The sequence below is a fragment of the Erinaceus europaeus genome, chromosome 13, assembly GCF_950295315.1.
Source record: "Erinaceus europaeus chromosome 13, mEriEur2.1, whole genome shotgun sequence".
NCBI classification, from domain to species: Eukaryota; Metazoa; Chordata; class Mammalia; order Eulipotyphla; family Erinaceidae; genus Erinaceus; species Erinaceus europaeus.
The window spans coordinates 48,742,607-48,764,704 of record NC_080174.1 but is presented as its reverse complement, the minus strand read 5'-3'; the positions used below and the strand labels follow the sequence as shown (position 1 = coordinate 48,764,704).

At 43.1% G+C, this 22,098-nt stretch overlaps 1 protein-coding gene, 1 long non-coding RNA gene and 1 pseudogene across 4 annotated transcripts in view; 2 read left to right on the top strand and 1 right to left on the bottom strand.

Annotated features, from left to right (window-relative positions):
- The window catches only part of LOC132542810 (uncharacterized), a 383,400-nt gene that overhangs the window by 312,463 nt on the left and 48,839 nt on the right, over nucleotides 1–22,098 (bottom strand). The window lies entirely within an intron of this gene.
- On the top strand, nucleotides 9,915–11,400 carry LOC103113690 (high mobility group protein B1-like; annotated as a pseudogene).
- Nucleotides 18,868–22,098, top strand: part of BSDC1 (BSD domain containing 1) — a 34,265-nt gene continuing 31,034 nt past the window's right edge. The window contains exons 1-2 of one of the 3 annotated variants that reach the window (XM_060205789.1): nucleotides 18,868–18,900; nucleotides 19,166–19,226. In XM_060205789.1, coding sequence (XP_060061772.1) covers nucleotides 18,890–18,900; nucleotides 19,166–19,226 — 72 coding nt within the window. In that variant the 5' untranslated portion in view covers nucleotides 18,868–18,889. Of the gene's footprint in view, nucleotides 18,901–18,943; nucleotides 19,078–19,165; nucleotides 19,227–22,098 lie in introns of those variants that run through there. The other 2 variants (XM_060205788.1, XM_060205790.1) reach the window with 2 other exon arrangements.

The window sequence follows — 22,098 nt, the reverse complement described above, 5'->3', positions numbered from 1 at the left end:
CAGGATCTTTATGGATTGTAGAAGATGGAAGGTCTAGCTTCTGTAATTGCTTCTCTGCTGAACATGGGCATTGGCAGGTCGATCCATATTCCCAGCCTGTTTCTATCTTTCCCTAGTGGGGCAGAGCTCCTGAGAGAGTGGGTTCCAGGACACATTAGAGAATTCATAAGGGCTTCGGAGAGGTGGGGTTCCAGGGTACATTGGAGAGTTCGTCTGCCCAGGAAAGTCAGGTTGGCGTCATGGTAGCATCTGCAACTTGGTGTCAGCTAACTGAGTCACACCTGTTCATTTCCCAGGAGAAGTAGCCATGGCTACTTCTGTTGAGATGCTTCTGACCAGGAGAAGCAGCAGCCACAGAGCGTATCTTGTGTTTTCTTCCTGGAAAATAAAGATCACCTTGGCTGGCTCACAAGGTTCCACTGATATTTCTGTAGCACTACAGACTGGGCACTGGGAAGCCCATTGGGGCCTCCCTAACACAGTGGGAACCTGCTTCTACCACCCATCCATAAAGTTACATGTGTAGATTTTAATGATATAAATACTTCCACCTTCACCTATTTTTAACTATGAAGGTGGTTGCTCTAAGTATGAAGCCGGGGGAGTTGGGCAGTAGCGCAGCGGGTTAAGTGCACATGACGCAAAGCACAAGGACTGGCATAAGGATCACGGTTCATGCCCCAGCTCCTCTCCTGTAGGGAAGTCGCTTCACAAGTGGTGAAGCAGGTCTGCAGGTGTCTTTCTCTCCCCCTCTCTGTCTTCCCCTCCTCTCTCCATTTCTCTCTGTCCTGTCCACTAGCAGCCACAACAACAGTAACAGCAGCAACAACAATGGAAAAAAAGTTGCCCACCAGGAGCAGTGGATTCATAGTCCAGGTACCAAGAACCACCGATAACCCTGGAGGTAAAGAAAGAAGGGAATAAAGAAAGGAAATAGCAAAATGTGTTAAAATAATTATGTGCTGGTGAGGATTTTTTTAATAGACTTACTTATCTGTGAGAAAGAAGGGAAGGAAGAACCAGAGTATCATTCTGTACCAGGGATTACACATTTGGTGCCAGGGATCGAACTTCGTGTCCAACATTTTATCCACTGTGCCATCCCTTCCCTGGACCAGAGTTTGTTTTTATATAGTTCTTTTCCTTACTTTTTGTGGTTCTGGAGAATCGTGCATGCATAGTTTCACCAGTCCTGGCCAACTTTTTCATTCAGAGAGAGAAACCGGAGCTTCCTGTGGTATATAAGCTGGTGTTCTAACCTGGGACACACACAGTGTACATGCCCTATCAGTGAGCTGTATCTCCAGTCCTATAATTTATTTAATCAACAATTATATGCTTAATTTTTTTTATAATGACTATACTCCAGTCTTCTTGAAATTTTAGCAGTCAGCTCTAGAAAGTTTAGCAAGGGTGGTCCGGGAGGTGGCATAGTGGCTATGGCACTAGACTCTCAAGCATGAGGTCTTGAGTTCAATCCCCAGCAGTGCTGTACCAGAGTGATGGCTGGCTCTTTCTCTCCTCCTATCTTTCTCATGAATAAATAAATAAATAAATTATTTTTAAAAAATTAAAAAGAAAGTAGCGCAGCGGGTTAAGCGCAGGTGGCACTAAGCGCAAGGACCGGCATGAGGATCCCGGTTCGAGCCCCCGGCTCCCCACCTGCAGGGGAGTCGCTTTACAGGCGGTGAAGCAGGTCTGCAGGTGTCTATCTTTCTCTCCTCCTCTCTGTCTTCCCCCATCTCTCTCCATTTCTCTCTGTCCTATCCAACAACGACGACATTAACTACAACAACAATAAAAAGACAACAAGGGCAACAAAAGGGAAGATAAATAAATTACAAAAAAAAATTAAAAAGAAAGTTTAACAAGGCTCATTCTGCTGGCTTTTAGGTCTTGTTCTGCCTCTACTAGCACTGTGTTTTCAAGTTTGCGTTGGGTTCCATAAATTATGTAGCTGGTTCTTTTGACAATTCAGGCTGGAATCAATCAATCACCAGAACCAGGGTGGGACTGGAATTTGAGGACTTCAGCTCTCACACTCTTCCCAAGCCTTCCTGTGCAGGGCTTGCCAGCCATTGAGGAGGCCCAGTGTCTCCGAAGACTCCTTTTGGTTCTGCATGGAGACAGGGAGAATGAGTCCATAGCACCATCTGGTGGCTATTAGGTGTCACGGCTCCGAGGTCAGGTATTTTTCAGCCAGAAGGAGGGTGTGGTAATTCTTAAGATGGTTCTGTGTTGGAATGTAGGACTTGTTTGCATTCAGTACCAAGCCCCTCATATTCCAGCACCACCCCACCACTGATGAAGCCCTTGCAGTGCTGACCACTAAAATAAAGCAGAGATTTAAAATAGTCTGTACCTCATAAATTCATGGGGAAGATCACACAAAATGTACCTTGTAAAATACTCTCTTGCTTAATATATGCCATAGTTACTTGATCACGTAGTTCTCACAAGTCATCTCTTTATTCAAAAACCTTCGGTGACTCTCCATCCATTTATATAATGTGTGGTCCTTAGCTCTGCACTTAAAGCTCTCAGGAGTCTATTGAATATTTGTAATTTTAAAATATATTTTTAAATATTTATTTATTCATTCCCTTTTGTTGCCCTTGTTGTTTTATTGTTGTAATTATTGTTGTTGTTGTTGTTGGATAGGACAGAGAGGAACAGAGAGAGGAGGGGAAGACAGAGAGGGGGAGAGAAAGATAGACACCAGCAGACCTGCTTCACCGCCTGTGAATCGACTCCCTTGCAGGTGGGGAGCTGGGAGCCCAGACCCTTATGCCAGTCCTTGTGCTTTGCACCACCTGCATTTAACCCGCTGTGCTACCACCCAACTCCCTGTTTGTGATTTTTATAATCTCATCTTCCTCTTTTTTCCTTTTTTTATTTTAGCCTTTTAAGATTATTCCAAATTAGTCCTATCTTTGTTCTAACTCTGCTTATATCCATTCATTCATGTGCTCAATAAATGTTAAGAGTTCATTATGTTCCAAGCACTATTCTAGATGTCAAGGAAAGATAGGTAAACAAGACACACACACGCACACGCACACGCACGCACGCGCGCGCACACACACACACACACACAGTCTGTTTTCGTGGAGGTCACATTTCTTGTGAGGGTAGAATGCAATAGATAGATAGATAGATAGTAACAGATGGTGGTGAAAGGCATGAAGGAAAACATTAATTATGAGAGAGAAATGCTGAAAGTTGTGGGATGTGGTTGCTGCCTTAGGAGGTGGTGCAGTGGCAGAGCTGTGGACTTACAAGCATAAGGTCCTGAGTTTGATCCTGGTAGCACATGCACTAGAATAGTTCTCCAGTTCGTGCTCTTTTTTTGTTTACTTTTATTATTATTATTTTATTTATTGGGTAGAGACAACCGGAAATCAAGAGAAAAGGGAGTGATAGAGAAGGAAAGAGACAGAGAGACACCTGCAGCCCTGCTTCACCAATCACAAAGCTTTCCCCCTGCAGGAGGGGACCGGAGGCTCAAACCCGGGTCTTTGTGCATTGTAATACATGGGCTTAACCAGGTGTGCCACCACCCAGCCCCTTATTATTATTTTTTTTAACCAGAGCACTGCTCAATCCTGGCTTATGGGGGTGCAGGGGATTGAACCTGGAACTTTGGAGCCTCAGGCATGAAAGTCTCTTTGCATAACCATTATGCTATCTACTCCCTCACCCACAGTTCTCTATTTACCTATCTATTTCTTCTTGCTCTCTATCTCATGAAATAAATAAATCTTTTTAAAAAAATAGGAGCTGGGCAGTAGAGAAGCGGGTTAAGTGCAGGTGGTGCAAGGTGCAAGGACCAGCACAAGGATCCTGGTTCAAACCTCCAGTTCCCCACCTTTAGGGAGGTGACTTCACAAGCGGTGAAGTAGGTTTGAAGGTGTCTTTCTCTCCCCCTCTCTGTCTTCCCTTTCTCTCACCATTTCTCTCTGTCCTATCCAACAACAATGACAGTAATAGCAACTACAATAATAACAACGACGATGAACAACAAGGGCAACAAAAGGAAAAAAATAGCTTCTAGGAGCAGTGGATTCATGTATAGGCACCGAGCCCCAGCTATAACCCTGGAGGCAAGAAAAAACAAAAAAATAATAAAATGATGTGGATGGAGGCTGACAAGATAGTTCACCTGCATAGTTCTCACCTGCTTTGTTACACAAACACACACACCTAGGTGTGAGCCCAGCTGTCACTACACTGGAGGAAACTTTGGTGCTGTGGTGTTGTTCCCTCTCTGCCTCTCTTTTTCTTTTTCTTCTTCTTCCCTTTTTTTTCTTTTTACACTTAATTTAATTTGATAGGACAGAGAGAAATTGAGAGGTAAAGAGATACAGTTGAGGCACCACCTCCAGTCTGTTTTACCAACAAAAAGACGGCTGAAGGGAAGAGAGGACTCCCCTAAGACTCATCAAATGCAACTGTGAGTCTCCATTGCTACTGCCCTCAGAGGCTGGAGCAGCAGGGGGAGGCCCTGTGCTGACATGGGGGACAGAGAACTGACCAGGAAACTCAGGAGAAGAGCCAAACCTTGGTGGCCTAGCAGTGGGACTGTATAGTGGGAGCCTTTCCACATTGTTCTCCTGATGAGAGCATGGTGAATAACTGCCTCAGAAGGTGCAGACTATAAACAGGACTTGCTTAGAAACTCACATGGCGGGAGTTGGGCAGAAGCGCAGCAGGTTAAGCACATGTGGCGCGAAGAGCAAGGACCTGCATAAAGATCCTAGTTCAAGCCCCCAGCTCCTGACCTACAGGGGAGTCCCTTCACAGGCGGTGAAGCAGGTCTGCTGGTCAGGTGTCTATCTTTCTCCCCTCCTCTCTCCATTTCTCTCTGTCCTATCTAAAAAAAGAAAAGAAAGAAAGAAAGAGAGAAAAAGAAAGAAACTCACATGGCCCAGCAGTGATGCCCAGCTTGGCAGAGAAGCTAAATTGAGCCCTGGAGCTTTGGATCATTGGGGTGTGAGTCTCTTTGCATAAGCACTGTGATATCTCTCTCACACCCTGATTTATCTCTTGATCAGGAGTCAGTGATTAAGCTAAGAAGCTTACATAGTTTAAAAGCCCTCAGGCTCCCATAGCCTACAGGGAAGAAAAAGAACAAAGCCACTGTGCTCCAACTCAGGGATTGAAATAATATTGAAACAACTGTTAATTTCCACAACTGTGAACTCTTTAAGCACCTTACTTGGACACAAGTCAATCTAGGAAAGAGTGATCAGTAATTTGAAAAGTACTGAGAGGGGGCCAGGTGGTGGTGCACCTGGTTGAGTGCATATGTTACAGTACACAAGGACCCAGGTTCAAGCCCCCATCCCCCACCTGCAGGAGGAAAGCTTCACAAGTGGTGAAGCAGGGCTGTAGATGTCTCTCTGTCTCTCACCCTCTCTATCTCCCCAATCCCTCTCGATTTCTGACTGTCTCTATCCAATAAATAAATAAAGATAATGAAAAATTTAAAAAAAAAGAAAAAAGAAAAGTACTGAGAGAGGGACCGCATAATATACTATATAGAATGGTTAAACCAATAAGAAGAAATATTGCAAAAATGAACCAGGACAAGAGTCTGGCTAAAAGCCTCCCAAAGGTTGAAGCACAAACACTAGTTAAGGAAATAGTCACAGGAGTGAGTAAATAGTTCGAAATAATTGTGATCAGAAATAGAGAAAAAATAAATGAGACTCTGGAAGAAAACACTAATTATCTCAAGGTTATTAGAGAGTTGAAAGCTGAAATAGCTGAGCTAAGAACACAACTAGTTGAACAAGTTAAAACAGTATCAGAACAGGGTAACTGTTGGGAAATTGTGCAGATGTGGTTGAACATTGGCAGGGCCCACAAACCACTATATTTCCATGCAAGTATTAATTACATATCCCCACCATGTTATCCCCTCAGGGTATTGCTAATCCCGCCAGCTTTCTACCTTCCCAGATGCCTTTTTCTTTTCTCCAACCTCTTCCCTAGCCAATTCCGTCCCAACTTGCCACTTCCGGAATTCTCCTATAAAAGTCACTTCTATTTTTGCTCTCTCTTCTCCTCTCTCTCTCTCTCTCGCTTTCTCTTCCGCATCCCAGCCTGGAGAAGGGCTGGCGTGCATAGCAGGAGGAAGCCATTTTGCTAGCTCGCTCCACGTGGCCTAAATATGCTTTGCTCACACTTGACTCTGGGGCATCATCTGGGGATTTGTGTTTCCACTCCGCCACGAGTTCCTGGCCTCTTCTCTCTCTGGTGACGGTAGCCTGGCAGGTAGCAAAAGAGATGAACTCCAGAAAACAGGAGAGGGGAGAGAGAACAGAATAAATGAGGCTGAAGACAGAATTAGCAAGATCAAGAACGAATTAGAGACAACTAAAAAAGAAGTAAGATATCTCAAAAAGAGATTAAGAGATACTGAAAACCACAACAGAGACCTATGGGATGACTTCAAAAGAAATAATATACGCATTATTGGCTTTCCAGAGGAATAAAGAGAGGGAGGAGAAGAAAGCATTCTTCACGACATAATAGCTGAGAACATCTCTAGTCTAGACAACATAAAAGACATAAAGGTTCAAGAATCCCAGAAGGCTCCAAACAGAATTAACCCAGACTTAAAGACACCAAGACGCATCATATTTAGAATGGAAAGGAATACAGATAAAGAAAGGATCCTGAAGGCTGCAAGAGAAAAACAGAGTCACCTACAGAGGAAAACCCATAAGATCAGCAGCAGACTTCTCCACACAAACACTACAGCCCAGAAGAGAATGGCAAGATATCTATTGAGTGCTCAATGAGAAAGGCTTTCAGCCAAGACTACTGTATCCTGCTAGACTGTCATTCAGACTAGATGGACGCATCAAAATCTTCTCAGACAAGCAACAGTTGAAGGAATCAACTATCATCAAGCCTGCCCTGAAAGAAGTTCTGAAAGGTCTCCTATAAACAGTCAGACCACCATAAATATGCCATATATCAGAACACTCTAAAAATCTACAATAATGGCATTAAAATATCTTCAATCTATGACATCAATAAATGTCAGTGACCTGAATTCACCTACTAAAGGGCACAGAGTAGGAAGATGGATCAGAAAACACAACCCAACAATATGCTGTCTACAGGAAACCCACCTAACTCAGCAAGACAAACACAGACTCAGAGTGAAAGGGTGGAAAATTATCATACAAGCCAATGGCCCACAAAAAAGGGCAGGAAAAGCTATCCTCATATCTGACACAATAGACTAAAATAAATAAAATAAAAAATATAGGGATGGACATTACTTAATGCTGAGAGGATCAGCCAATCAAGAGGATTTAACAATTATTAACATCTATGCACCCAATGAGAAGCCATCTAAACATCAAACATCTACTGAAAGAACTACAGCAATATATTAACAGCAACACAGTCATAGTAGGGCGCTTCAACACCCCACTCTCTCAACTTGACAGATCATCCAAGCAGAAAATCAATAAAGAAATGAGGGAGCTAAATGAGGAGATAGCTAAACTAGAACTGTTGGATATTTTCAGAATCATTCACCCCAATAAACTGCAAGAAACATTCTACTCAAGTCCACATGGGTCATTCTCAAGGATAGACCATATGTTAGGCCAAAGACAGCATCAGCAAATTCAAGCGCATTTAAATAATCCCAAGAATCTTCTTAGACTACAGTGGAATTAAACTAACACTTAACAATCAACAAAAGATTAGTAGTAGTCCCAAAATGTGGAAGTTCAACAGTACACTACTTAACAACTACTGGGTCAAAGAGGAAATAAAAGAAGAAATCAAAATGTTTTGAGAGTTCAATGAAAGTGAAGACACAGCTATCAAAATATATGGGACACAGCTAAGACAGTTCTGAGAGGGAAGTTCATAGCCATACAAGCACACATTAGGAAACAAGAAAAAGCACAAATAAACAACCTGATTGCACACCTTAAAGACCTAGAAGAAGAACAAAGGAACCCTAAAGCAACCAGAAGGACAGAAATCACTAAAGTTAGGGCAGAAATAAATAATTTTTATTTTTACTCCCCACCTGCATGGGAGTTGCTTCACAGGTGGTGAAGCAGGTCTGCAGGTGTCTATCTTTCTCTTCCCCTCTCTGTCTTCCCCTCCTCTCTCCATTTCTCTCTGTCTTATCTAACAACAACAACATCAGTAACAACAATAATAATAACTAAAACAACAAGGGCAATAAAAGAGAAAATAAATAATAATACAAAAGATTAAATAACATTGAAACTAAGAAAACAATACAAAAGATCAACGAAAGTAAATGTTGGTGCTTCGAGAAAGTAAACAAAATCAACAAACCTTTAGCCAGACTCACAAAACAAAAAAGGGAGATGACCCCAAATAAATCGGATTATAAATGAAAGAGGAGATATCACAACAAACACCACAGAAATTCAGCATATCATGCGAGGCTTCTATGAACAACTACATGCTACCAAGATAGAGAATCTGGAAGAGATGGACAATTTCCTTGATACCTACAAACTTCCAAAATTAAGAGGAACTAAATAACATGAACAGGCCCTTCACTTCTAATGAAATTGAAACAGTTATCAAAAAACCTTCCCAAAAATAAGTCCTGGACCAGATGGTTTTACAAATGAATTCTACAAAACCTTCAAAGAAGAACTAATACCTCTACTTTTAAAAGTCTTCCAGAAGACTGAAGGCACAGGAATACTCCCTTCCAGTTTCTATGAAGCCAACATCACTCTGATACCAAAACCGGACAGGGACACAACCAAAAAAGAAAACTACAGACCAATATCTCTGATGAACATAGATGCTAAAATATTGACCAAAATTCTAGACAACTGGATTCAGCAGTATATTAAAAAGATTGTTCATCGAGAGAATCAGGTGGTAGTGCAACGGGTTACGCGCATGTGGCCAAAGCGCAAGGACCGGTGTAAGGATCCCGGTTCCAGCCCCTGGCTCCCCACCTGCATGGGAGTTGCTTCACAGGTGGTGAAGCAGGTCTGCAGGTGTCTATCTTTCTCTTCCCCTCTCTGTCTTCCCCTCCTCTCTTCATTTCTCTCTGTCCTAACAACAACATCAATAACAACAACAATAATAACTAAAACAACAAGGGCAATAAAAAAGAAAATAAATAATAACACAAAAGATTAAAAATAAAATAAATTTTAAAAAAAGATTGTTCATCAAGACCAAGTGGGGTTTATCCCAGGCATGTAAGGTTGGTTTAATATACGTAAATCAATCAGTGTGATCTACCACATCAGTAAAAGCAAGACCAAAAACCACATGGTCATATCAATAGACACAGAGAAAGCCTTTGACAAAAGCCAACATCCCTTTATGATCAAAACACTACAAAAAATGGGAATAGATGGAAAATTCCTGAAGATAGTGGAGTCTATATATAGCAAACCTACAGCCAACATCATACTCAATGGTGAAAAACTGGAAGCATTTCCCCTCAGAAGAGGTACTAGACAGGGCTGCCCACTATCACCATTACTATTCAACATAGTGTTGGAAGTTCTTGCCATAGCAATCAGGCAGGAGCAAGAAATTAAAGGGATACAGATTGGAAGAGAAGAAGTCAAACTCTCCCTATTTGCAGATGACATGATAGTATACATAGAAAAACCTAAGGAATCGAGCAAGAAACTTTTGGAAATCACCAGGCAATACAGTAAGGTGTCAGGCTACAAAATTAACATTCAAAAGTCAGTGGCATTCCTCTAGGCAAACACTAAGTTAGAACAAGATGAGAGGAGGCTGCATCTGGCTTCTGCTCTCAGCCATTGCAGTACATTGAGCTCCATAGAGTACAGTGGTGGGGCAAGTGCGAGCCAGACAGGCACTGGGTGACTCTGTGCCTCACAGAGGAAAAGTGATCAAATATGGGCAAAGGATATCCTAAGAAGCCAAGAGGCAAAATGTCATCATATGCATTCTTTATGCAAACTTGCCTCGAGGAGCACAAGAAGAAGCACCCAGATGCTTCAGTCAACTTTTCAGAATTTTCTTTATTTATTATCTTTATTTATTAATCAGACAGAGACAGAAATCGAGAGGGAAGGGAGGGATAGAGAGAGTGAGAGACAGAGAGACACCTGCAGCACTGCTTCACCACTTGTGAAGCTTTCCCCCTGCAGGTGGGGACTGGGGACTTGAACCTGAGTCCTTGAGCATTGTAACATGTGCGCTCAACCAGGTGCGCCACCACCTGGTCCCTAGCTTTTCAGCATTTTCTTTTAAAAAAATTTTATTTATTTATTCCCTTTCATTGCCCTTGTTGTTTTATTGTTGTAGTTATTCTTAATGTCTTTGTTGTTGGACAGGACAGAGAGAAATGAAGAGAGGAGGGGAAGACAGAGAGCAGGAGACAAAGATAGACACCTGCAGACCTGCTTCACCGCCTGTGAAGTGACTCCCCTGCAGGCGGTTAAGCCAGGGGCTCGAACCGGGATCCCTACGCTGGTCCTTCGCGTCACATGCTCTTAACCCACTGCACTACTGCCAGACCCCCTTTTCAGAATTTTCTAAGAAGTGCTCAGAGAGGTGGAAGACCATTTCTGCTAAAGAGAAAGGAAAATTTGAAGACATGGCAAAGGCTGACAAGGCCCATTATGAAAGAGAAATGAAAACTTATATCCCCCCTAGAGGGGAAACAAAAAAGAAATTCAAGGACCCCAATGCACCTAAGAGGCCTCCATTGGCCTTTTTCTTGTTTTGTTCTGAGTATTGCCCCAAAATCAAAGGAGAACATCCTGTCTTATCCATTGGTGATGTTGCAAAGAAACAGAGAGAGATGTGGAATAACACTGCTGCAGATGACAAGCAGCCTTAGGAAAAGAAGGCTGCTAAGCTGAAGGAAAAATATGAAAAGGATATTGCTGCATATCGAGCTAAAGGCAAGCCTGGTGCAGCCAAAAAGGGAGTTGTGAAAGCCGAAAAAAGCAAGAAAAAGAAGGAAGAGGAGGAAGATGAAGAAGAGGATGGGGATGAGGAAGAAAAGACAGATGAAGAGGAAGATGATGACGATGAATAAGTTGGTTCTAGCACAGTTTTTTCTTATTTTCTATAAAGCATTTAAATCCCCTGTACACAACTCACTCCTTTAGAGAAAAAAATTGAAATGTAAGGCTGTGTAAAATTTGTTTTTAAATTGTAAAAAAAAAAAGATGAAATCCAGAAATCAATTCATTTTACTATAGCAAAAAAAACAATAAAGTATCTAAGAATAAACCTAACCAAAGAAGTGAAAGACTTGTATACGGAAAAGTATGAGTCACTACTCAAGAAAATAGAAAAAGACACAAAGAAGTGGAAAGATATTCCATGTTCATGGGTTGGAAGAATTAATATCATCAAAATGAATAAACTACCCAGAGCCATCTACAAATTTAATGCTATCCCCATCAAGATCCCAACCACATTTTTGAGGAGAATAGAACAAATGCTACAAATGTTTATCTGCAACCAGAAAAGACCTAGAGTTGCAAAAACAATCTTGAGAAAAAAGAACAGAACCGGAGGCATCACACTCCCAGATCTCAAACTATTATAGGGCCATTGTCATCAAAACTGCTTGGTACTGGAACATGAATAGACCTACTGACCAGTGGAATAGAATTGAGAGCCCAGAAGTGGCTCTCAATTGAGGCCCCACACCTATGGACATCTAATCTTTGACAAAGGGGCCCAGACTATTCAATGGGGAAAGCAGAGTCTCTTCAACAAATGGTGTTGGAAACAATGGGTTGAAACATGCAGAAGAATGAAACTGAATCACTGTATTTCACCAAATACAAAAGTAAATTCCAAGTGGATCAAGGACTTGGATGTTAGACCACCAACTATCAGATACTTAGGGGAAAATATTGGCAGAACTCTTTTCCGCATAAATTTTAAAGATATCTTCAATGAAACGAATCCAATTACAAAGAAGACTAAGGCAAGTATAAACCTATGGGACTACATCAAATTAAAAAGCTTCTTCACAGCAAAAGAAACCACTACCCAAACCAAGAGACCCCTCACAGAATGGGAGAAGATCTTTACATGCCATACATCAGATAAGAGTTTAATAAGCAACATATATAAAGAGCTTGCCAGAATCAACAACAAGACAACAAATAACCCCATCCAAAAATGGGGGGAGGACTTGGACAGAATATTCACCACAGAAGAGATCCAAAAGGCTGAGAAACACATGAAAAAATGCTCCAAGTCTCTGATTGTCAGAGAAATGCAAATAAAGACAACAATGTGATACCACTTCACTCCTGTGAGAATGTCATACACCAGAAAAGGTAGCAGGAACAAATGCTGGAGGGGTTGTGGGGTCAGAGGAACCCTCCTGCAGTGCTGGTGGGAATGTCAATTGGTCCAACCTCTGTGGAGAACAGTCTGGAGAACTCTCAGAAGGCTAGAAATGGACCTACCCTATGATCCTGAAATTCTTCTCCAGGAGATATATCCTAAAGAATCCAACACATCTATCCAAAAATATTTGTGTATACCTATGTTCATAGCAGCACAATTTATAATAGGCAAAACCTGGAAGCAATCCAGGTGTCCAACAACAGATGAGTGGCTGAGCAAGTTGTGGTCTATATACACAATGGAATACTACTCAGCTATTTTAAATGGTGGCTTCACTGTTTTCAGCCCATCTTGGATGAAGCTTGAAGAAATCATGTTGAATGAAATAAGTCAGAAACAGAAGGATGAATATGGGATGATCTCACTCTCAGGCAGAAGCTGAAAAACAAAATCAGAAGAGAAAACACAAGTAGAACCTGAACTGGAGTTGATGTATTGCACCAAAGTAAAAGACTCTGGGGCGGGGGGGGGGGGGGGGAGAGTACAGATCCAAAAAGGATGACAGAGGACCTAGTGGGGATTGTATTGTTATATGGAAAACTGAGGAATGTTACGCATGTATAAACTAATATATGTATTTACTGTCAGTGTAAAACATTAAAATAAATAAATAAAAAGAATTTCCTAACCACAACAGCAGTCCCACAAGAAATACTAAACACTTACATAAAAGGAAAATTTTGAATGTTCTCTCTCATATGGAGGAAATGAAACAAAACCAGGGCATTAGGTAAAGTCAAGTGAAGATGAGATTTTGGTCTTGAGCACAGATAAGTCAAGGGGCCTAGGAGACAGTGGGTTGTAAAGGTAGACGGAGCAGATGAGGTGCAGTGGACTTTGGTGATGGGATATAGGTGCTTTGGTGAAGGGGCAGGTGAGGTAACAGATTTTGAGGAGGTGAAAAATTGTACTTCTGAAACACTTATGGTTTGGGTTTTGATGCAAACTGAGGTTGCCTCTAAAAACCATTGGGCCAGAGAAATAGCTCACTTGGATAGTGTGCTGCTTTGTCATGTGTGTGATCTAGGTTTGAGGGACGCTTCAGTGCTATGGTCTCTCTATCTTTGCCTCTCTGTCTCAATCTAATTTTTTTTCCCCTCTAGGGTTATCACTAGTGCTCAGTGCCTGCACTATGAATCCACTGCTCCTGGAGTCCCCCGTCCCTTTTGTTTTCTTCGTTTTGTTGCTGCTGTTATTATTGTTGACATTGTTGCTGGATAGGACAGAGAGAAATTGAAAGAGGAGGGGAAGACAGAGAGGGGGAGAGAAAGACAGACATCCATAGACCTGTTTCACTGCTTATGAAACGAACCCTCTGCAGGTGGGGAACTAGGAGCTCGAATCTGGGGCCTTGCACTTCACATTATGTGCGCTTAACCCGGTGTGCAGGACCCCTCTATATAATTTTTTTTTTATTAAGATATAGGGAATCGGGCGGTAGTGCAGTGAGTTAAGCGCAGGTGGAGCAAAGTGCAAGGACCAGCGTAAGGATCTGGGTTCAAGTCTCAGGCTACCCACCTGCAGAATAGTTGCTTCACAAGCAATGAAGCAGGTCTGCAGGTGTCTTTCTCTCCTCCTCTCTGTCTTCCCCATCTCTCTCCATTTCTCTCTGCCTTATTTAATAACGACGACAACAAGAATAACTACAACAGTAAAACAAGGGCAACAAAAGGGAATAAATAAACTTGCTAAAAAATTAAGATATAGGGAATCGGGTGGTAGTGCAGCGGGTTAAGCGCAGGTGGCGCAAAGCTCAAGGACCCGCAAAGGATCCCGGTTCGAGTCTCCAGCTCCCCACCTACTGGGGAGTCGCTTTATAAGCGGTGAGGCAGGTCTGCAGGTGTCTATCTCTCCCCCTCTCTGTCTTCCCCTCCTCTTTCCATTTCTCTCTGTCCTATCCAACAACGACGACAACAAGAATAACTACAACAATAAAACAAGGGCAACAAAGGGGAGTAAGTAAATATTTAAAAAATTTTGAAACCTCATATAAGTCAGGCAATCTACCTTCTATATCATCTTCCAGGCTGCCATTATTTTAATTAGAGAGAAGAAGAGGGGAGAAATACTACAGCATCACTCCCCCACTTGTGAACACCATGGTTTAGCAAGGTTGTGCACACGATAAGACACTTAACAGGGTAAGCAACTTCCTGGTTCCTCTACCTTATACTTTAAAAAAATACATATTCAAAAAATGATTTTCAAGGGAGAGCAGGTAATGGCACACCTGGTAGAGCACACATGTTACAGTGCACAAGGAGCTGGGTTCAAGCCTCTAGACCCAGCTGCAGGGAGCAAGCTTCACCAGGAGTGGAGCACGGCTACAAGCGCCTCCTTCTGCCTTCCCTCTACTTTCTCCTTCCCTTTCAATTTCTCTCTCTCTCTTCAATCAGTCAATCAATCAATCAATAAATAAATAAAATATTTACAAAGAAACTTTGAAAACATTTAAATTATTTTCAGGATAAATTAAGACCCGATAATAGGTAGGGCAAGGGTTTATTTAGAGAAGCCAGTCAAGAGGCTCCTACATTGTGGTCCAAGAAGTAGTGTAGTAGTTATAGCTTGAGGCACAGAGTTCAATTCCTAGTTCTGCATGTGCCAGAGTGATGACCTGATTACCTCTCTCATATTAACAAATAAATAAATCTTGAGCTGGGGTGATATCATAATGAATATGTAAAAAGACTCCCCAGGTTCAATCCCCAGCAGCACCACTAGCCAGAGCTGAATAGTGCTCTGGTAAAAAATAATAAAATAGGGGCCAGGTGGTGGCACACCTGGTTAAGCAAACATGTTGCAATATGCAAGGACCTGGGTTCAAGCCCCTGGTCCCCATCTGCAGGGTGACAGCTTCACAAGTGTGAAGTAGTGCTGCAGGTGTCTCTCTGTCTCTCTCCCTCTCTATCTCCCCCTACCTTCTTGATTTCTGGCTGTCTCTATCCAATAAATAAAGGTAACCAAAATATATTTTTAAAATAATAAAATGCACTGATTAATTAAATAAACAAATGCTAAGAATAACAACAAAAGACTCCTATACTTATTCAAGTAAGAGATGATGGTGGTATGGAAAGTTTGCAGGAAATTGAGATAGATACATCAGGAGTTTGGGGACACTTTAACTTGAATATGCCTATTATACATCATGTTGAGGGGCTGGGTGGTGCACCAGGTTGAGTGCACATGTTACAATGTTCAAGGACTCAGGTTCAAACCGCCCCCCCCCCCAGGCCCTGTCCCCACCTGCAGAGGGAAAGCTTTGAGAGTGGTGAAGCAGTGCTGCAGGTATCTCTGTCTCTTTCCCTCTCTATCTCCCCCTTCCCTTTCCATTTCTGGCTATCTCTATCCAATAAATAAACAGATAATTTTTTAAAAAAGAGATATTCATGGAAGTGTTCAGAAATGTATTAGAGAGAAAATTTGAGTCACCAGTGTATGATGGCATTTTAAGTCATCAAATTTAACCTGCAACTAAGTGTAATGTAATTATGCTCTATAACCTGTACTGCTAGTCTTAGAACTAAAGATCTTTCAGTCCAGCAACTGCTTTATGCTTATATAAATGTGCATTTATCCACCTTTATGTAATCTGTATTATATAGCAGGAAATAAGAAGAGTTTCATGATGTATGCCTTCCAAAGGCTATTTCTTTTTTTTTAATATTTATTTTATTTATTCCCCTTTGTTGCCCTTGTTGTTTTCTTGTTGTTATTGATGTCGTTGTTGTTGGATAGGACAGAGAGAAATGGAGAGAGGAGGGGAAGACAGAGAGGGGGAGAGAAGGACAGACACCTGCAGACCTGTTTCACGGCTTGTGAAGCGACTCCCCTGCAGGTGGGGAGCCGGGGGCTCGAACCGGGATCCTTACGCTGGTCCTTGCGCTTTGCGCCACCTGCGCTTAACCCGCTGCGCTACAGCCCAACTCCCCAAAGGCTATTTCTTAAAGCTGGCAGAAGGGGATAATGGTATTTCAACTAGTTCTTAGCAAGTGACAATACATTGCACCACAAATTGTTCTTCTAGCTATTCGATTATATTAAAGTACTGGGTCCTTCAGAGTGTGTGGAAAGAGAAGAGAACACACTACACCTGTGTTATGGATGAACTGAAGACTCTGCCTCTTCGTTTTAAAAATATTATCTCAGGTCCTTTGCTTACCAAAGGAAGCCGAATTTACTCAAATGATTTGAGAACTGTTTAAATAAATGCAAATGAAAAGAGAAAAAGAACAAACATCATCAAATTTAATGAGATCATCTAGGAAAAAGAGTATAGTTATCAAAAAGGGAAGGTCAAGGACAAGATATGGTGGGGGGTTCACTTGGGTAGTTTGCTGCTGTATCATGTGCAATGCCCAGGTTCAAGTCCAGCCCTTATATCATCGAAGTTAAGTTTTGGTATTATGGCCTCTTTCACTCTCTATCTCTCTGCCTCTATTAAAAAGGGGGGGGGGGGGAGTTGGGCGATAGCGCAGCGGGTTAAAAGTGGTGCAAAGTGCAAGGCGTAAGGATACTGGTTTGAGCTCCCTGGATCCCCACCTGCAGGGGAGTGGCTTCACAAGCGGTGAAGCAGGTCTTTCTCTCCCCCTCTCTGTCTTCCCCTCCTCTCTCCATTTCTCTGTCTCATCCAACAACGACAACATCAATAACAACAATAATAACTACAACAATAAAACAACAAGGGCAACAAAAGGGAGTAAGTAAATAAATAAATAAATGAAAATTGCTGCATTGCACCAAAGTAAAAGACCCTGGGGTGGAGGGTGCAGGTCCTGGAACATGATGAAAGAGGAGGACCTAGAGGGGGTTGAAAAATGTGGAAAACTGAGAAATGTTACACGTGTACAAACTACTGTATTTTACTGTTGATTATAAACCATTAATCCTCCAATTGAAAAAAATGAAAAGACTAGGAACATTCCAACAACAAGACATTAATAAGAAAACAGCAAAGTACATTGAGAAGGAAATGCCAGTAAGATAGGAGGAAAACCAGAAAAACAAGGTCTCCTGCAAGCTAAGTGAAGAGAAGTGTTTGAAAGAGAAAGGTGATCAACTATATTAAACAAAATGCTGAGGGACTGGCCGGTAGAGCACCTGGTTGAGCGCACATATTAACCATGCACAAGGACAGAGGTTCAACCACTCAGTCCTCACCTGCAGGGGGAAATTTTCAGGATTGGTGAAGCAGTGCTGCAGGTGTCTCTCTCTCTCTTTCTCACCCTCTCTATCTTCCCTTCCCCTGTCGATTTCTCTCTATCTTATCAAATACATAAAATAAATATTTAAAGTAAATAAATAAAACAAATGCTGATGGTTCTAGTAAGATGAGAACTGAAAGTTGATCATTGCTCTTGGTAATTTAACAAGAGTTATCTCAAAGGATTGAGAGGAGGCAAACACCTGAAGTGTCAAAAGATTATGGAAAAAGGTGGAAGGTGAAGACAGTGAGTATAGACAACTCAGGATGTTTGCTGCAAAGGAGTAGGGCAATGATGAAGGATCAACAGCAGACTGGGATTTATTTACTTTTTGTTTAATGGAAGAAACAGCAGTATGTATAATACTTGGAATAACTCTGTAAAAAGGGAAGAAGAATGGAGGGAGGGTAGAATACTAAAGTTAATCCCCTTTGACAGACAAAAGAGGATGGGGTTCTGGTGCAAAATATGTGGGCACAGGTGCAGGTGGGTGGCAGAGAAAGCAGAACGAACAGTGGAAACTTCCTCCTCCTCCAGAAAGTCACTCTCAAAAACACACACACCTCCTTCAACCCCCCTGCTCCAGGTAGTCTTCAGATTTCTCCAGATCACATCCACTTTTCAGCGTTTTAGGGTGAACTGCCACAAACTGAGGTAACTGAATGTGTGCGTCTTATCTCCTCCATATCCTGACAGCCCTCCAGAAGTACCCCTGGAAGTTACCCCTGAACTTTCCTCGACTTCCCCAAACCCTGGCGCTAGCAGGTTGAACTAGCCCCAAAGGATCCAAGGAGCTGCTACGCAGTTGCGTTCACAAAGGGGGGCGGTCCTAGGCCTGCGCTCGCCGGTCCAGACGTTCTAGCTCCAGCCGCGTTCACGCCCTTCTCTTCCCTCCTTCCCACCCGACTCCAGGATCCCAATTCTCCGCATTACAGTCCAAGGACTAATCATGGTCCACTGCAGCCGCCGTATCGGACGTCGGCTTATACCTGCTTAGACTCCAGGAAGGTGGAGGTGGGACTAAGGTTGGAGGGATGGACCTAAAGATACGATTAAGTGGCGATTGGATTGAGCGTTCAGGGGCGGGCTTTCACGATGAACTCTAGACAGGATTGGACTGAGTTCCAGAAGGCGGGGCCTGCTGATGGAGAGGAACGGAGATTGGGTTGAGGGCGGTGCGGGCGCGGGGATTGGACCGAGCGCTCAGGGCGGTGCCTGAGGGGGCGGGGCCGTGTCGGAAGTCAAAGGTCAGTAAATAGTGGTGATGTCATGTAGGCAAGATGGCCGAAGGGTGAGCCAGTCTTCCAGCTCTCGGGCGTTGGGGCCTGAATTCTCTCAGGGTTGGGACGCTGGACCAGGTTCCCCGCGGGGAACAGGAGGCCAGAGCGGGCATGGACGGGACTGAGCAGGCAGGGTGGACACGCTGTGTGTGTGGGGGTGGGAAGCGATCTCTGCGAAGTCTCGGCTGGTGAGCCACATCCGAGGGGGGACTGACACTGGATGGTGGCGCGGGTCGGAGCGCACCACAGGGTCGCCAGATATGTCTGTCTCCACAGGGAGGACGTGGGATGGTGGCGCAGCTGGCTGCAGCAGAGCTACCAGGCTGTCAAGGAGAAGGTAAGCCGGGCCGGCGCCTTTCCTACGTCTGGGCCCCGCGCCGCCTCCTAGCAAGCCGGCCCCAGCGGCCCCACCCGACCGGAGTTGGGCCCCGGGCCTCGGTGGGGGCGAACCTTTTGATCCTACTTTTAGTCCTCGTCTGTTCTCGGGAGGAGTGGTTGTAGCTATGGTGAAATAAAGATCGTCTCGGCTGCGGCGATCCTTTCTGAGGAATCCACAGGAAAGAGCAGTTTACTCTAGCTCAGGGTGTGATAACTTGGTAAAGGAGAAAACGTTTTATCTGCACTTTGAAGAAAAAGCTTCTAGTAATAGCCGTTTGCTTCAGAAGTCATTCAGTTATTAAAGTATGTGCCACAGCCAGTACTCTGACAGATTTTTGAGGATACAGATGGTAGCCAAAGAGACACGGTCCTGGGCCTCATGCGGTTCACAGTCTGGTGGAAAGACGACAGTGCCAGTGGGATGAATGAGGTTTAACTCTGCCGATGGACTGTGCCAGTGTGTGCTCCTGTTTCATTCCATTGCTTGCTTGTCAAAACCAGCCCAAATGATTTCTGGAAAAAATTAATTACTATTTATAGCAAGCAGCTGGGGTGAGTCCTGCTTCGGGGCAGACTCTGGGAGGCTTCTTGCCTCAGTTAAATTAGGCCTTTACTTTGAGAGTTTTGTTTGTTTGTTTTGTTTTTTTAGATGTATTTATTAATGGGGAGAGAGAAAGAAGCAGAAGCAGAACATCATTTGGCACATATGTTACCATGGATTGAACTCATATCTGAGAGTCTAACACTTTATCCACTAAGCCACTTCCTGACTTTCCCTTGGTTCTTTTTTCTAGAGCACTCCTTGACTGTGGTTTATGGTCATATCAGGGATTGAACCTGGGACCTCAGAGCTTCCAGCATGAAAATCTTTTGCACTATGTTATTTTCCCAGCCATTTTATTTATTTACTTATTTATTTTTACCAGAGCACTGCTCAGCTCTGGCTTATGGTGGTGCAGAGGATTGAATCTGGGACTTTGGAGCCTCAGGCATGAGAGTCTGCTTGCATAACCATTATGCTAGCTACCCCTGCCCTTTCCCAGCCATTCTAAGAGCATTTTTATCTCAGACACGCACCCTCCCCCCCACTTCCTCTCTCTTTCTCTGTCTCTCTCTCTCTCTCTCTCTCCTTATCAGGGATCGAACCTGGGACCTCAGAGCTTCCAGCATGAAAATCTTTTGCACTGTGTTATTTTCCCAGCCCTTCTAAGAGCATTTTTTATGTCAGACACAAACACACACACACACACACACACACACACACACACACACACTTCCCCTCTCTCTCTCTCTCTCTCCTTATCAGGGATCAAACCTGGGACATGAGAGCTTCCAGCATGAAAATCTTTTGCACTGTGCTTCTAAGAGCATTTTTTATCTCAGACTCTCTCTCCCTCTCTCTCCCTCCTTAGTGGCCCTGTCCCTCAAATTCTGAGAGTGCCCTCAGATGTTTATGAGAACTAGGTTTATTTATTAGAAGAGAGCCCAAAAGTAGCTTCCCATTGAGCAAGAGACTACAAGGAGTGTCTGGTGTTCCTTCAGAAAATATACAAGGACACCCTGTGTGTTTCTCTCAAGGTTATCTGATTGTAATGGAAGCCAGGTTGTTTATTAGCTATTTATGCTTATATGCACCTGAGCAAAGTATTTAGCTTCTGTAGGTCTCAGTTCTTCATCTATAAAGTATAAAAACTGTCTACCTAATAAGACTGTTATGGGGATTATATTAAGTGTTGCAGGGAACTTTTTTTTAAGGTGTTTTTTTTTTTTTTAAATCTTTATTTATTGGATAGAGACAGCCAGAAATCTAGAGGGAAGAGGGTGACAGAGAGACAGACACCTGTAGCATTACTTTACCACTCGCAAGGCTTTCCCCCTGTAAGTGGAGACCAGGGGCTCAAACCTGGGTCCTTAATGCATTATAATGTGCACTTAACCAGGTGCATCACCACCCGGCCCCTGGGGGGGTGCTTATTAAATACAAGTTCATTTTTCCTTCCATTTTTTTCTTGGCCTTTCAGTCCTTTTCTGGCCTTGCTTCCTTCCATTACTATCCTGACTGCATCTGGACCACTGGGTTCTCACCATTTTCAGTTTTCTTGCATTCTTAGTGTATGTTTCCCTAGAGATGACATCTCTCCTTCCTCTGCTTCTTACTTCATATATATAGTGCGTTTGTATAAATACACATATTTGCCCACCAGCATCGATAGGGAAAATCACACTGTGGGGCCGGGTGGTGGCTCACCTGGTTGAGCGCATATGTTACATTGAGCAACAACCTGGGTTCAATTCCCCAGGCCCCACCTGCAGGGGGAAGGCTTCACAAGTGGTGAAGCAGGCCTGCCAGTGTCTCTCTGTCTCTCTTCCTCTCTATCATCCCCTTCCTCTCAATTTCTCTCTCTCTCCCCAATGAATAAATAAAGTTAATAGAAAAAAATTTAAAAAGAGAAGGTGAGAGCATCACTCTGGCACATGCAGTGCCACGGATCATGCGGGGAAGTCCAGTGAATCCCACTGCTCTCTTTCCCATCACCGATCACTCAACCTCAGCTAGGCCTGACTGCCCTCTCAGCAAGGTTTTGCTTCTTAGTCTTGCCTTCAGAAACTTCCAGATATAAAGTCTTCTTCCCACTTCCTCTTTTTCTTCCTAGAAACAACTCATCTCCTATTTTTTAATGTTTGAGGTCAATGACCCAGGAAGTGGCACAGTGTCTAGAGTGCTGGACTGAAAAATCATCAAGTCCTGAGTTTGATCCCTGACACCACATATATCAGAGTGATGTTCTGTTTCTCTCTGTTATTAATAAATCCTGAGAGAGAAAGAACGA